The 16,908-nt window shown below is 44.6% G+C and overlaps 1 protein-coding gene across 1 annotated transcript in view; it reads right to left on the bottom strand.

Moving 5' to 3' along the window:
* Positions 1-16,908, bottom strand: part of VPS53 (VPS53 subunit of GARP complex) — a 124,331-nt gene that overhangs the window by 82,376 nt on the left and 25,047 nt on the right. The window contains 4 exon segments of the mRNA XM_012185438.5: positions 7,776-7,895; positions 9,543-9,658; positions 12,787-12,839; positions 12,842-12,872. Of these exon segments, the coding sequence (XP_012040828.2) occupies positions 7,776-7,895; positions 9,543-9,658; positions 12,787-12,839; positions 12,842-12,872 (320 nt within the window).

Genomic DNA, 16,908 nt, shown 5'->3' with positions numbered 1-16,908 from the left:
CTGCCTCCTGGCATCCTCCACACCATGTGACCAGGGGTTGTTCAAAGGTACCCTTCCCATGGGACTTCCCTGGTGGTCTAGCGGGTAAGGGGCAACTAAGCCGATGCAACTCGACTACTGAGCTATGTGCACCATAACTGGAGAGAAGAAAGCTCGAGCACCACAACTAAGATCTCATGCAGTCATAAATAGATAAATATTTAAAAAAAGCACCCTTGCCTAAATGTGCTATCAGATTTCAGCAGAGGGATGGCAGCAGAGGGACCACAAGCTATGAAAACCATTTAGACATTTATGGACAAAATAACTCTGATGCTTCCCATACCCTGTGCATGACTGTCCCAGAGAAAAGTACCCTCAGTAATTTGCAATAAACTGACCTCCCAAAATAGAGAGTCTGTACTGGACAGAATGATTCGTCAGTCTGATTAGTCAGATACCCCAGTTCCAAGGAGACAGAATCTCAACCCAGAATCTTACAGTGACTCAGTGGGACGCTTTGATATCATCAAGTACAATCCTTACGCTTTCAAAACGCGTGCTTTTGAAACTTAATATCCTTTCAGAAAGAACCTGTCATAGTCATACAGCTAGCTGGGCCTTTCCTTTCTTCCTTCCTTTTCCTTTATGTAAAAATTTTTATTGAAGTATATATAGTTAGTTGACTAGCTAGGCCTTTTCATCCTCCACTTTAATTTCTTTGACGACTATGCCAAGTGATCCCCTCAATACGCCAAGTACCTCTCATGCAGAAGAGGTTAGAAATAGCCCTGAAAAATATGTCTCAGTTAGAAGCTTTCATAGATTTCAAGAGAACGCCAGAACCTTCCATTTTTCCTCAGGAAATACTGACTGATTACTAGACACATTGGCTTTCTCAGATATTCTTAAGCCAGGAGGATTTGAAATATAAAGATGACATTAAAGGGGGAAAAAAAAAAAAAAAAACTTTCCGTCAACGCTACATTAACGTTTAAGCATTTTCCAGAAGGGTAGTTGGAAGAAACAGCTGTATTCAAATTGACGTCCATGAACTTCATATTTCAAATGTGCAGGCAAAGATGTCAGCACACAGGCTTTCCTGTGACTTCCGCAGTCTACAGACAGCAAGCTCTGAAGCTAGAGGCACTGAGGTGGTGCATAGGGTGTAAGGCTCCCGCCTTCCCCCGTCTCCCCAAACAAACAAGCTATTTCTATCACTTCCAGATGGTTCTACCATCGCTATGTAAACATAGGGAGGAAAATTCACCAGAAATGATGCTAAAAATAAGAAGTCTGGACTTTCCTCAAACTTTTAGTACCTTCTGAAAAAGAACTGTAGTCCAGGCACTGGAAACAAGCAATTCCTTCCTTTCCGTTAGTTTTAGTGTTACTTAATAGCACTTATTCTCTATTAATCAACACTTTTTTTTTTTTTTTGCAAATAGAAGTTGTGAAATGAACAAAAAAGAAAAGTAAATCCTCCTGTGTTCTCAGCAATCCTGCAAGATAATGAATAGCTGGAGCACCAAACTATACTGATAGAAAGTTATCTTTTAAGGGGAGTGTCATGATAGCAGTGATCACAAAGCTTCTGTGATTTATAAAATAACATCTTTGGAAAAACAAAATTAAAAGGCAAGAGATCCTCAAAGAGTGCATTCTCTTGTTTTTCCCTATATGCTTTCTTATAATATAAATAAAATTCAGTTCTACCACGCTCCTGCCATCAGCAGTGCCCATCCAATGCAATCACGCAACCTCCTTGACTACATGGTTGCTGTCATGGAATGGTCTTTATCTTTTCTAATCCAGAACATAGCCCCAAACTCCAGTCTCTTGTAACTATAACTGACAAGACTTTTACAAAATACAAATAAGACTATGTCTCTTCTTGCTTAAAATCTTTCATTGTCCACAAAACAAATGCAGAGCAGATTCAAAACGAATGTAGAGTCAGATCTATGACCTGACTCTGCCTACTGAGACAGACTTTCACTCTCCACGCTCTTCTTTTCCCCCCTCTCTTCTTGTCTTGGTAGTAAGGTCCTACCTTCTGTTTTGGCCACACCCTGTGCCATGTGGGATCTTAGTTCCTTAACCAGGGATCAAACCCATACCTCCTGCAATGAAAGCATGGTACCTTCCTCAGATCTTACCCATTCTTTTAAGGTCAGATTAAAACTTAATACTTCTTGACCCCTACCCTCAGCCCCTGAAGGCTGAGTCTCTCAGTCCTCTTCTGAGACCCTGCTGTCCCCAGACAGCATGGACTAGTTCTGTTATATCCATCTCTATCAGTGTCTCTCACAATAATGGTGAGCTCTTTGAAGGCAAAGAGTATGTGTTTTTCACCTCACGCCTCAGGACCCCAGCACAGAGCCTGGGATCTAGAAAGCGTGTGGTCAGTATCTATTAGATAAACGAAGAGAAGAATAAGTGAATGGGAAAAGAGATCAACTTTGGATTATCAGGAGGGTGAGAGGTGATGACGCTGTCTCCCCACCCACCACCCACCCCCACCACCCAGCAGAGCAACTCTGCCTTCTCCATCTGAGCTTCCGTCTTTCCTGCAGCTCATAAGGTCCCGTTTGTCTGCTCTCTCGGCTGCTTCGCATCCCCAGGTTGACAGGGCAATCAGCCAGTTATGAGTGTGATGGGATTAGGAAGGAGGAAAGGAAGGGTGGAAATTTCCCAAGTATTTTGCCAAGCTCTGTTCCGATACTCCTTACCAGAGTCTTGGCATTTCCATTCTCAGATGGCACCCTGAGCACGAGGTATAACCCCTCCCCTTCCTGCCCCAGATCATCTGAAGTAATGAAAAGTTTAATAAGAATCCAGAATTGGGCAAGAAAAGAAGAGGTAGACTAGAAACTCTGGTAGGACAGGACTGAAGAAGGAAACCTCTGCCAAAATGGCTTCTCAAAGATGAAGGACGTGGGCTTCCCTGGTGGGCCAATGGTTAAGCATCAGCCCTGCAATGCAGGGGACACCGGTTTGACCCTTGATCCAAGAAGATCCCACACGCCCAGGGGCGACTAAGCCTGCGGCTCGCTGAAGCCCGGGAGCTACAACTACTGAGCCCAAATGCCTAGAGCCTATGTTCTGCAACAAGGGAAGCCACTACGATGAGAAACCCACACACTACAACTAGAGTAGCCCCTACTTGTCACAACTAGAGAAAGCCCACAAGCAGCACTGAAGACCCAGCACAGTCAAATAGATTTTTAAAAAGATGAAGGACACGAGGGGAGTGGATACCAGGAGCAGGAGGGTGGCTCCTGGCACCCATCAGGGGGATGCTGGGCTCCTGCAAGAGAAACAACTAAGCCAGTGCCAGGTCTCAGCCCGTCCTTGAGTGATCAGGTCAGGAGCGGCTGTGGGTCTGAGAAACCCAGCAGAGTCCACAGGGCTGACAACACACAGGCAGATCAGAAACTCATGGGCCCAGAAGATCAGCCACCAGCACAGCCTCCCTGGCGGCTCCCCCAGCTCCAGCCCCACCTCACCTGAGAAGCACTGTCTGCAGCACATGTAGCCAAGTGGCATATCCCGCCTACCCCTTTATGAGCAGGGGGCAGTAAGATAGCATCTCTGATCAGGCTGACAGAGAATCTCACAGCCAAAAATGAGTGTTCCGCTAGACATCACCAAACATGCAACACCAAGAAAGTCATTACAAATGAACTGAAGACCTTAGAGCACAGAGAAACAGAGCAGGCAACTCAGAACTTAAGAACCTGTATAATTTATGTTCCCTGAGAGGTTTAAGATGATACTATGCCCATGAAAAAAGAATCAACTAGATACCCTGAAGATTAAACTTGGATTGTTGCAATAAAAACTCAACAGCTAGGCTAAATAACAGAATGGGCACTATTGAAGAACAAATTTAAAAAGGAAAGTTGAGTTGAGGAATTCAGCTTAATAGGACAAAAAGGTATAAAGCATTAAAAAAAAAGAAAAAAAAGGAGGGCCTGGTTTCAATCCCTGGTCAGGAAACTAGATCCCACGTGCCACAGCTAAAGACCCCACATGTCCCAGTTAAAAGATCCTCATGCCACAACTAAGACCTGGAACAGCCAAATAAATTAATAAATAAATTTTTAAAAGTTAAGGAACATAGTAGCAGATCCAAAAGTTCCAATACTCGTGTACAAGGGATTCCACAAAGAGAAAACAAAGGACAGAGCACAAAGAGAAATAAAAGAGAACACCATCTCAGAATTTAAGGAACTCATGAGTCTTCAGATTAACCATACCAGTAAGTACTAAGCAACATGAATGAAAGGAGATCTATGTCCTAGTAAAATCCCTAATTCTCCCACCACCAAATCTCAAACGCTTCCAGAAGAAAATAAAAATGAAACAAAAATAGATTATCTTATAAAGGAGGAAGAATGAGATGGCCTTCAGGTTTTTTCCAGGCAACAATGAATGCCAGATGATAGACTGCCTTTGTCTATCCTACAACACCCATGAGGTGGAAGCAACTCAGCCGTCCAACAACAGATGAATGGACAAACAAAATGTAGTCTCTACGTACAATGAAGTACTCAGTCTTAAAAAGGAACAAAATTCTGATAAATGATACAACACAGATGAATGTGAAAACATGCTAAATGAAATAAGCTGGACACAAACTGTTTGAGTCCACCTACATGAAGTACCCAGAAGAGGCAAATTCACAGACAGAAACTTGATCAGAGGTAACCAGAGGTGGGGAAGAAGAGGTAATGAGTGTTATTATTTAATGCACACAGAGCTTCTATCTGGGGTAATCAAAAACTTTAAGGAATGGTTGTATGATAATGTGAAAGTGTGCTTGCATGCTCAATCACTTCAGTCATGTCCAGCTCTGTGACGCTATGGACTGTAACCCACCAAGCTCCATAGGATTCTCCAAGCAAGAATACTGGATGGGTTGCCATGCCCTCCTCCAGGGAATCTTCCTGATCCAAGGATTGAACATGCGTTTCCTGTGTTGCAGATGGATTCTTTACCATTGAGCCACTGGGGAAGACTGAATGTATACTTAACGCTACGAAACTGTCCAGTGAAAAATAATTAAAATGGTAAATTTTAATGCAATGTATATTTCAATACAATTTTTAAAGAGATAAAGAAGTAGGTACCTTGAATGGACCAATTACTATTGAAGAGACTGAAAGGACAAGGATCTGGATTGAAAACAGGTAACACACCTAGACAGTTTCTGCAGGCAAGACCTGGGACTTCCCTCATGGTCCAGTGGTTAAGAATCTGCCTTGCAATGCAGGAGATGCAGGTTGGATCCCTGGTTGGGGAACCAAGATCTCACATGCCGAGGGGCACTTACTGAAGCCTGAGCACTGCAAGAAAAGATCCTGTATAATGCAACTAAGACCAAATGCAGCCCCCAAAATAAATAAATATTTATAAAATAAATATATAAATAATAAAATTATATAAATAATAAAATAAATACATTTTTTAAAATCTGAAAAAAAAAAATCTGACAAAGGCTTGGTATCCAGAACACACAGAGAATTCCTACAGATTAATAAGGAAGGGATAAGGTGCCTTAGACAGTAAAGAATGCACCTGCAATGCGGGAGACCTGGGTTGGATCCCTGGGCTAGGAAGATCCCCTGAAGGAGGGCATGGCAACCCACTCCAGTACTCTTGCCTAGAGAACCCCATGGACAGAGGAGCCTGGCAGGCAACAGTCCATGGAGTCACAAGAGTCAGGCACCACTGAGCGACTAAGCACAGCACACAAGTCACGCAACAGACAAACAGGCAAAGGATACATACCGGCATCTCACAGAGGAAATGCAAATGACTAACAGTCAAATGAAAAGAAAACTAATCTCACTAGTTGCCAGATAAATGAAAATGAAAGGAATTAGGCACCATTTTTTATCCATCAGATAAATGAAAAGGAAAATTAACCAAGTCAAGTATTGTTGAAGATAAGGGGAAATGGGTACTCACACACTGTTCAGACGGTCCTATAAATAAATTAAGCTACTTTGGAGGGCAAAGGAACAGCAGTTATTAAAATTTTATTTTATTGATTTATTTTTAATTTAAATTTATTAATTTTAATTGGAGACTAATTACTTTACAATATTGTATTGGTTTTGCCATGCATCAACATGAATCTGCCATGGGTGCACACGTGTTCCCCATCCTGAACCCCCCTCCCAGTTATTAAAATTTTAAATGCACATGACCTATTACCCAGAATTTATCATAGAAAAATTGCAGATGTGTAAGAAGGAGTGTATTTTTCAAATCAGAAACAAACGGTCTAGTGATATGAAAATCATTAAATAATCTGTGGTATGTTATACTATAGAACTCAATGCATCAATTTTAAAAAATGAGTTAGGTTTGTATACACTGAAGTGGTGAAACCTCTAAAATATACTCTTAAGTTAAAAACAAAAAGAAAGATTCAGAATGAAGCATATGGTATGAGATCATTTATTTAAAACAAAACAAAGCAAAATAAACGCACAATCTAAAACTAAAGATTTATTTAAACGCACAGAAAAAAAATCTAGAGGATGAGAATTAAACTGATAATAGTAACTAGCGCTATGGGTAGCAGTGGGACATCAGGTATCGCTAAAGAGGACTTAAGTTTCATCTGTATATTGACTTTTTTTTAAATAAAGAAAACGTACATGTGTATTAGTTATATAATTAAAAATAAAGACACTTAGGAAAAGAGAGAGGCCTGTAGCCATTAGGTCTTATCAGAAGGCAGAGTTAAAAAGGATGGTTCCTGCTGAGTACCGGCCTCTTTATTTCTTCTTTGTAGCCAAAAAAGGGTTAGGATCCATCAACTGTGACTGTCTGGGTCTTACTATCTTTCCTGCTGCTACTTTTAACAGACAAGGCATTAAATCCCCCACTCTCTCTCTTTAAGCATCTGCCTTTCTTTCTATTGGCTCTAAATCTGGGGTCAAAACTCAATAGAATAGGATGGAAAGAACAAATGTAAAGAGGTTAAGTCATCATTTTGTTACACCTGAAGTTCAAGGGCAGGCTGTTATTTGCAAAGACTGCCATAGCAGTCTCTCCTCCCACGGGCTCTGTATACCAGTGTGACTTTGACACTCCTCCCATTGGGGGTGGGGGCAGCCATGTTCCTTCCTCTTGAATTCTGAAGGCCAGGTGACCACAGAAGTGACCTTATGTGACTTCTAAGACCTGGTTCTTAGAGCATCTTGGGGGTGCTCATTTCTGGGCCCTAGCACCACTTCATCTAGGGGAAGCCAACCGGCCAGGAGGACTACCTGGCTGAGGTCCCAGCCGATGGCAAGCACCAATCTGTCAGCCATGAGAGTAAATCAGTGGATCCTCCATCCCCTCCTGGAGCCATCCTGGCTGATGGTGCTTGGAGCAGAGATGAGCCGTCCCTGCTGGGCCAGGCTAGATTGCATGAGCAAAATGACTGTTGTCGTCAGCCACTGAGTCCTGGACTGTGTTGATTTTTTACAAGGAAACAGACAACGAGAAGGGTTTCCCTAACAAATGGAGCCCTGGGCAGCTGAGAGATGTCAGCAGCCACTCCCATGAGACAGGCCAGCAACTACCTGATACAGGGAGCTTTAGATAGCGTGGTTAGGAGCTGGTAGGGGGGACAAAGAGGGAACATCTACATCAGAGAGAAGCAGGTCAGGTGACCTCCAAGCTTCCTCCCAGTGAGATACCACACTGAACTTCCTGAGCTGAGCGCTTAAGCACCTCCTAGCACCATCTTTCCTTAAAAGGGAAGATCATTTTCTCCAATGAAATTTTACCTTTCAGAAAGCTGCCGGATCTGTGGAATGCCCATATATTTGTGGAAGTGCTCCAGAACATTCATCACGCCCTGAAGAAGATTAGCAACTTCTCCATACTGCCTTCGCCTGGTCATGGCTCTGCAAGGAAACAGGAAGTTGAGGGTTCTAGAAAAACACTAGGGACACAAGATACAGATATGGACCAACCTAGTCTGGCTCTAAAGTAGACAGCAACTCAACTTACAATAATAAGCATTCCTGAGCACTGAATATATATAGTCCTATGCCGCGGGGTGGGAGGGGGGAATAGCACCAAGTTCAAATCCACAAAGGGACATGAGTGAGTCAGGACAGTGACAAGGACATTTAAGTAGTACCAAGTAGGACAAATGCAGCTCTAAACAGAAGTCCAAATTGTGTGCTCTGGGAGGTACAAGACTGTGTGAGTGATGAAGTCCCACTGGGTTGGGAGAGGGGAATATGGAAAGACTACGAATTTGGGATTTGGGTTGGGTATTACAGAATAGCTGGCTTTTGACAGAGAACAGGGGCAAGCATGTTATTACTTGACAGTTATGGCATTTGAGCAAACCAAACACATCTTCCCAGGATACAACAAAGAGCATTTATATGCACTTAAACATTAACTCAAATCTGTAGATTTTAAGCCAAGATTAAGCAACTCTGTGAATGTTTAGGTATGTTTAGTTTCCCTACTGCTAAGGTTAATGAAGCTTAAATAAAAGGATGCTGATAAAATCAACAGTTACAGCAAGGAAGGAACAAACTATCAGATCTAAAGTTTTCATTAGGGTTGGGTTTTTTAATTAAATGTATAATTTATGACTTCCCTTTCAAAGCACTTAAAGAGACTGGATCAAGTTCAAGCCAAGGAGTTATGTGGCTACTGCTGTCTGGTCTGCTAGTTTGGCGGAAAGCACGGAGCACCGGGAGAAAGGGATGAGGACACTGCTCTTCCAGTCACTAGCCAGGGATTGCTGGAGCCCGTGTGACATCAGGGAGAGACCAGGAAGAGCCTGCACCTGACTCAACCAGACTTTGGATACTGTGTCTATATTCCTAGGAAGGTGCTCTTTCTCTGCCCACCCGTGAGATTATGCTGAGGTTGGGACCAGGGAATTCTTAGCCTGGGAGAGACCACAGGAGCAAATAGGAAGGTCAGAGTCTTGCTGGTAAAGGAGGCCTTTGGGGCTGCTTCCTTGTGGTCAGTAACCAGCTCCTCCTTTTAATACTACTACCCATGTTCTCATGTACCATTCCCTACAGATGCTTTACAAGCCAAATGGGAAGCTTCCATCTTTGAACAAGTGGGTTGAAAAAAAAGCAAAGTGGGCTGGATGATCAATTAAGGATCTGTTTCCATTAGGCACCTTCAATGCCACTGAAACTCAACCCAAGACCAGTAGGAAAACTTGCCGAGGCAGAGGTTGGGGTATGTGACTACACAGCCCTACGTCTCCTGTCAACCCCCAAGGTAGAGATCTATCACACGGAAATGACCCGTGTTCTTGCAGTCATTCTCCGCAAGCGCTCCAGGCCCCCTTTAGTCACCTCAAAGTCTCAGGCGTTTGTTAGATGTTAAGCACCCGAGGGCACAAAACAAAAGTGGTGTCTCAACATCTGAGACCGATGTGTAGGAAGTGAGGCAGAGTGAGGCAGAGTGGGGAGACGCTCCTGGCTGAGGAGCAATTAAACCTACGGTGCCGTTTCCTCTGTGACTCATTCGTTTCCCGTGGACCCGGGGCAGACCGCCTGCGTGCTTACTCGAGGGAATCCACGCCACCCGCCAGCATGTGCAGGTGGTTCAGCGTTGTGATTGAGGTGGTCAGGTGGCGTTTGGCGTGATCTAACTGCTTAATGTCGCGGGTGATTTCCTTCACCTGAACAGTGCAAAACCACAGGAGAAAAAGGAGGATGGTTAAGATGGATGTCAACGCGTCTGGAAGTGGCCTCACAAGAAAACAATGCAAACAAAGTGAGGACAAATACATCTCGAGTTAGCCCTTGGAGAAAACACAGGTGTTTTCCCAATGCAGACCCAAAATAATTTCCAATCAGCCCGTTTACATTTAATTTGGCATTTCTTCAGCAGACTTTATCCGGGGCTACAAAATCCTCAGTTGTAAGAATGAAATGAACTTTATTCTTCACCCCAAACGGTGTGATCCTAATAGTAACTGAGTGTGGAGCACATGGGGTCCAGGAGCCGAGGACAGTGGATCTCCTCCTGAACAAGGCCAGGAACGTCCACTGCCACAAGGACATGGCCTTCTGCAACGGAGCAACTAGGTTTGGTACAAAATGAATAGTGTGAGTTGGCTAATTCTATTGAGATGTTCTTTATTCGTGGAACTAGGGTTCATTGTCCAGTCTCCACAAAGAAAAATTTCTTCTCAAATTTCAAGAAGACTAAAACGTAACCCATGCAAAATAAGCTTAACATAGTATCGTAAGAGGAGAGTCTTCAGGCAGAGAAGGCAATTGAGGGAGTAAAACTCCAACAGGGCTGATGGTGGTGGTGGTGTTGGGGGGAATCCAAGAGAAAGAAACAGTGTAGTTGGGACTGTTAGTACTGGGTTGGCCAAAAAGTTTATTTGCTTTTTCATAAGATTGGCTAGAAAAATCCGAATGAACTTTTTGGCCAACATAATGTATTTCAGTCACTAGAAAAGTACATTCAGTAGTGAGATGGGAACAATTCTCCAACTTTATTAACATCTAGGCGGACTTCTCCACTCAACTGTCCGAGTCCATGCTGACCAAGAAATTTTCTGAAGAGCAAGCCATTTGGTTCCCCAGGTTCTTTGACATCTGAAGGAAAGGATAGCAGGCACAAACATTCTCCCATTAAAGATAGATCCCCCATTATAAGTGAAAAAGCCCAGTCAGTTAAGATCATGTGACCTGATTTTTCAGTTTGATCAACCTTGGTGAAGCTATAAAGTAAAGGTTCATGACCTGAATAGCTCAGTTCCACACTCACAGTCCTGCAAGGCGGATTGGATCTTAGCAGGAAAAGGTCTCTTTCCAGGGACTTGCCCCATCAAGTCTTCTCTCTATATGACCCGCAGGCTACCAAAATGTCTCTATTTCTATTGCGGGCCCTGGGGGTAAAAACCTATCATGTGTTTACTAAATAAGTATGTTTGGGGAAAAGAAGATCAAGAATAGATAGCATATAGGAGTGTGGCCCTATAATTGGATCATTCCTTCCAACACTGAAATAAATCATCATTTTCCTTTCCACCAAAAAAAAAAAAATCCCTGCCTCTCTTCCTGGGTTACTTAGCTCCACTGCAAGCGTCAGGGTCTTTAACTACTATGCTAAAAGTCAGCATCATCTGTGACGCTTCTCACCCCTGTGTCACTAAGTGAAGTGAAGTCGCTTAGTCGTGTCCGACTCTTTGCGACCCGTGGACTGTAGCCCACCAAGCTCCTCCGTCCATGGGATTCTCCAGGCAAGAATACTGGAGTGGGTTGCCATTTCCTTTTCCAGGGGATCTTCCTGACCCAGGGATTGAACCCAGGTCTCCCACATTGCAGGCAGACGCTTTAACCTCTGCACCACCAGGGAAAATCAGTCATTAAATCCTGAACATTCTTCCTTCGCCTCATCTCAAGAATCCGTCCCATTCTGCTCCTCCTCAGGGGCTCACTGCTCCCAGCAGAGCAAGATCCTAAGTGCTCAATGAATCCCCACAATCGCATGACGTATGCACGACTATCACCTCCACTTCACAGTGAGGAAACAGAGGTACCGAGAGGGTAAATATCAATAACGTGTTTGAGGCCCACAGGGAGTCAGGAGAGAGGGTGGATCTGAAGGCAGGTGGTTTGAGGCCAGAGGCTGTGCTGCTCACTAATGATATCAAACTGACCCCCCATGTCCACCACTGAAACCAGGCCTGCCCCGCCCATGTTCCACATCCTGCCCAACCCTGCTGAACGGGCACTGACGAGAAGTGCAGGATCGTTGGGAGTGTGACCTTGGGTCTGTTCCCGAGTAGATTATAACAAGACGTAGGGAGAGAAGTTTGTGAGGGTTTAGTCTGTGTTGGAGAAGGCAATGGCAACCCACTCCAGTACTCTTGCCTGGAAAATCCCATGGACGGAGGAGCCTGGAAGGCTGCAGTCCATGGGGTTGCAAAGAGTTGGACACGACTGAGCGACTTCACTTTCACTTTTCACTTTCATGCATTGGAGAAGGAAATGGCAACCCACTCCAGTGTTCTTGCCTAGAGAATCCCAGGGACGGGGGAGTCTGGTGGGCTGCCATCTATGGGGTTGCAGACAGTCGGACCCGACTGAAGCGACTTAGCAGCAGCAGCAGCAGGAATCCATGTGACCAAAATGAGTAGGAGGGAGAAGAGGACCCTGGAGAAGAAAATGGCAACCCACTCCAGTACTATTGCCTGGAAAATCCCATAGACAAACGAGCCTGGTAGGCTACAGTCCATGGGGTCTAAAAGAGTCTGACACAACTGAGCAACTTCACTTTCACTTTTCATTCTTCCTATTTAGAATGGAAAAAACTGGTGGGCCCCTTGGTCGGCAGATGAACACATCCCCGGAGGGGACCACTGGTAGAGGGAGACCTTAAACCCCTGAGGGTGTCTCACCAGTGGGATGCAGCCCACCCGCCAGATCCAAGTCCAGTTTTCAAGTGGTATCACATGTCGTACATCTGAACTGAGAATTGCGTGATGCAAACAAATGTTAGAGAGAGAAATCCAAAATGACTAGGAAGCTATTTTGGGGAAGGAAAAGAAAAGAACTTTCCCTACTTAAAGAGAGGGCTGCAGATGCCGGGCAGCAGGGAGGGTGAGTCACTGCGTGTCTCGTGGCTCCTCCTGAATGGGTGTGGTATGTCCTCCCAGGGCTGGAGTTGGAGACGTTGGGTGTGGTTGGTGGCAAGGGGGAAGAACAAGTCTATTAACCAGTACATGACTGGATGACAAGTCAGCCTCCTCTGCTGGTACAAAAACGTCAGGAGGAAACCTCAACTCACCATTTGCTCTGATTTTTCTGCTTTGTCTTTGATATCTTTGATTTTTCCAAAAGCTGCTGTATCGCTTTCTGGGCCTCTTCAAGTGCCTAGAATGAGAGGAATAAATGAAACACAAAGCAGCATTGTCCCTACACTATGGTCAAGTGCAGCCTCAGAGGAAAATGCCTAAAGCTCTCTTGCTTCGTTGCACTTGTGTGGACGATTTCACCTGAGTCCTGGGCAGCAGAGACAAAGGGGTCCAGCATTTGTATACAGGCAGATAAACATTCAGGGTTCTTGCCAAGTTGAATCATAAAGTTTTCATTTAAAAACTAAACTATTTCCCTCTATCTCAGTGAACACTACACATACTGATGACAACAAATAAACAGGAATGCACATCTGTGTGTGTGCGTGTGCACACATATGCGGTAACCTTCAAAAGCCTGCAGACACACAGAGGTGGCTCTAAGTTGAGGGTAGGAGATGCTCCAGATTTTGGAAGTTCCTGAAGATGGCGCCTTCAAAAAAAAAAAAAATCACAGCTGTTCATGGGGACTCTAGAACTGTGGCCAACCTTAAAGACATTTCTAGGTACCCCACTTAGAAATCAAAGAAGTTACAAAGGGACACAGAAAGCTAATGGCGAGCCAAATGTTTCCACTGAAATAAATCCCCACCAAGATGACAGCCATGAAAAGCATTACAACCCTCAGCTGCAATCGTGCGAGTCTGGGAAGGAGCATCTGCGAAGTGGAGAAGGTGCTCAGTTGCACACTAGCAGAACACACATACCGGTGAGGAGGCAGCGGCCTGAAGAACTCAAGCTTTATTTCATCGAACGCAGTTCATTTATTTTGGATTTAAGCGTGGCCTGTCTTAACGGGGCCTCCTGAGCCCTTTAAAAATGTAGTAAGTCTGTGTGTGGCCATCTGTGCCTGCATGGGACAAACAGCCAGCCTCCCGGAGAACACCCTGACAGAGGAAAGAGGACAGCAAAGCGGAGGGTAGGCGGGAGGACAAAAGCCCTGACAGATCTGAACCTTCACCTTCAGCAGAAGCCAGAGGTAGAGCTGCCTCTGGACTACAAACTAACACGTTTTCCTTTTGCTGAAAAACATCCTCAAAAAGCAAACTTAAGGCAGCTTCCTGGGCAGGTAGTTCCTCCCTGGCTGGAAGGAGGGACTCTGTCTCCCGTCCTTCCCTGGCTTCTGGGAGGCTGCTTGTTCTGACGCTGGGACTACTTCCTCCGTCTGGAGTATCTCACGTAATGTGGCTCAGCCCTGACAGAGGTCTCTTCTGACCTTCTTCCATCTCTGGGATCGGCAGGGGTTTCAGGCTGGGGACGAGGAATGCCGAACTGCTGCGTGAGACTGTCTCAACTTCCTTTGCCCGTTTGTTGCTAAGACTGAGGTGATGCTATTTGAATAAACAGCTGTTCATACTACCTCCCGTGGCAGGCAGAGTGTGCATCTGCTCTGCTGGATCACTGAACTTGTAACTACCAAGGCTGGGGAGCAAAGGAGCTTTTATGCTGGTCATGTCTGCCGTCTGGACTAAGGTATTTTAATCATCAGACGGTTTGGTCTCAGAACAACAACTGGCATTGGTATCCTAAAGAGGAGTAACCAGTCCAAATGGGTGATGGAATGGAACTGGGTCTCCCGAGCAGCCCCTCAACCCCATTCCCTCCTGAAAGGACGCCTCATTCAGCAACTGTGTCCTCTCTGCTTCCCAGCATCCTGCCTTCCTCACTCCCAGATTCAGTACCCCAAAACAGCTATGGAGCAGCGACAGGTCCCGCCACGTTCCAGCCAGAAGGCAGGTGTCTGAGGCCTCCCTGTGCTGTCATATACCAGCTGGACAACCTCTCTGGGGATCGGTTTCCTCATCTGCAAAGTGGTGACAATGCAACCTACTTCCAGTGGTGTTGGGAGGATTCAATGACATAACAGGTGTAAAAGACTGCACAGATACTAACTAGATCTATTTCCAGGCTTATGACCAGCCTGGGCAAATGTTTGTTTGCACCTATGGATAGATGGATACATACATACATACATACATACATACATACATACATACATACATACTATTATTCTTCCCTCTCACTCACCACCTCTAGACCTGCTCACTGTTGGACACTTCCTATCCTCAGCCACAGCCCCAGTGAATCTGTGCCCATCTACTGCACCTTCCCATCCCTCCTAGGAATTCGCTTCTTTATTTATAATATTTACTTCCTCACAGCCAGGATATAAGATTCTGCTGAACACTGCTGACTGCAATACTGACCAACATTAGAGTTCCTCAGATGATGACAAACCAAAATCAAGTTCTAACAAAATTAAAATGTGAAAAAGTAATAAATGATCTGTTTTTGTGCCAGTGCCATACTGTTTTGATTGCTGTTGCTTTGTAGTATAGTCTGAAGTCACAGCGCCTGATTCCTTTAACTTCATCTTTCTTTCTCAAGATTGCTTTGGCTATTTGGTTCTTTTGTGTTTCCATAAGAGAAAATTCATGTAAGATTAGGACAGAAGACTGCCACCAAAATGAACACCAGAAGTCACTGATGACCTTGACAGGAACGGTTTCAGCGGAATCAAGGGAACAGGAGTGGATAGTGGTGTGACAAAGTGGAGGCGGTGTGCATGAGAGCAGGGACCAGCAAATGGTGCCTCAGGGCAAAATCTAGGCTGCCACACCTGATTTTGTAAACAGTGTTGGCTTGGATCGTTCTAATCCCTTTCATTTAGGTTTTACAGGAGAAATATCAATAATCTTAGATATGCAGATGACACCACCCTTATGGCAGAAAGTGAAGAGGAACTTAAAAGCCTCTTGATGAAAGTGAAACTGGAGAGTGAAAAGTTGGCTTAAAGCTCAACATTCAGAAAACTAAGATCATGGCATCTGGTCCCATCACTTCATGGCAAATAGATGGGGAAACAGTGGAAACAGTGTCAGACTTTATTTTCTGGGCTCCAAAATCACTGCAGATGGTGACTGCAGCCATGAAATTAAAAGACGCTTACTCCTCAAAAGAAAAGTTATGACCAACCTAGATAGCATATTCAAAAGCAGAGACATTCTTTTGCCAACAAAGGTCCGTCTAGTCAAAGCTATGGTTTTTCCAGTGGTCATGTATGGATGTGAGAGTTGGACTGTAAAGAAAGCTGAGGGCTGAAGAATTGACGCTTTTGAACTGTGGCGCTTTGAACTGGAAAGACTCTTGAGAGTCCCTTGGACTGCAAGGAGATCCAACCAGTCCATTCTGAAGGAAATCAGCACTGGGATTTCGGAAGGAATGATGCTAAAGCTGAAACTCCAGTACTTTGGCCACCTCATGCGAAGAGTTGACTCATTGGAAAAGACTCTGATGCTGGGAGGGATTAGGGGCAGGAGGAGAAGGGGATGACAGAGGATGAGATGGCTGGATGGCATCACTGACTTGATGCACATGAGTCTGAGTGAACTCTGGGAGATGGTGATGGACAGGAGGCCTGGTGTGCTGCAATTCATGGTGTCACAAAGAGTCGAACATGACTGAGCGACTGAACTGAACATGTACCACATAACAGCATGGAAGGGTTTTGTCAGAGACCAGATGATATATAAAATCTAAAACATTTACTACCTGGTCCTTAACAGAAAAAGCTTGCTGACTCCTGGTTTAACTATTTTTTCATAAAGCTTTTGATATGTGAAGATAAGAGAGAAAACGAAAAGAGGAGAAATTGATAGGGAAGTAGATGGGAGAGTGGGTAACAGGACAATCACAGAAGAGAAGGACTGTCTAAGTATAATTACCAATAGCTCCTTCTCACTATCCAAAATGACTCTGATAACAAAGCATCAACTCATCTAAGGGCTTCCCTGGTGGTTCAGATGGTAAAGAATCTTCCTGCAATGGAGGAGACCTGGGTTCAATCCCTGGGTTGGGAAAATCCCCTGGAGAAGAGAATAGCTATCCACTCCAGTATTCTTGCCTGGAGAATCCCATGGACAGATAGGCCTGGCAGGCTATAGTCCATGGGGTTGCAAAGAGTTGGACACAACCGAGCAAATAACTTTCACTACTTTCACCTCTACTACAGCATCTAACCAAAGCTGGAGCACAGTTAGAACTTGACAAATATT

This window comes from Ovis aries, chromosome 11 (genome assembly GCF_016772045.2).
Source record: "Ovis aries strain OAR_USU_Benz2616 breed Rambouillet chromosome 11, ARS-UI_Ramb_v3.0, whole genome shotgun sequence".
Classification (NCBI taxonomy): domain Eukaryota; kingdom Metazoa; phylum Chordata; class Mammalia; order Artiodactyla; family Bovidae; genus Ovis; species Ovis aries.
This window is presented reverse-complemented; position numbering and strand designations above follow the sequence as displayed.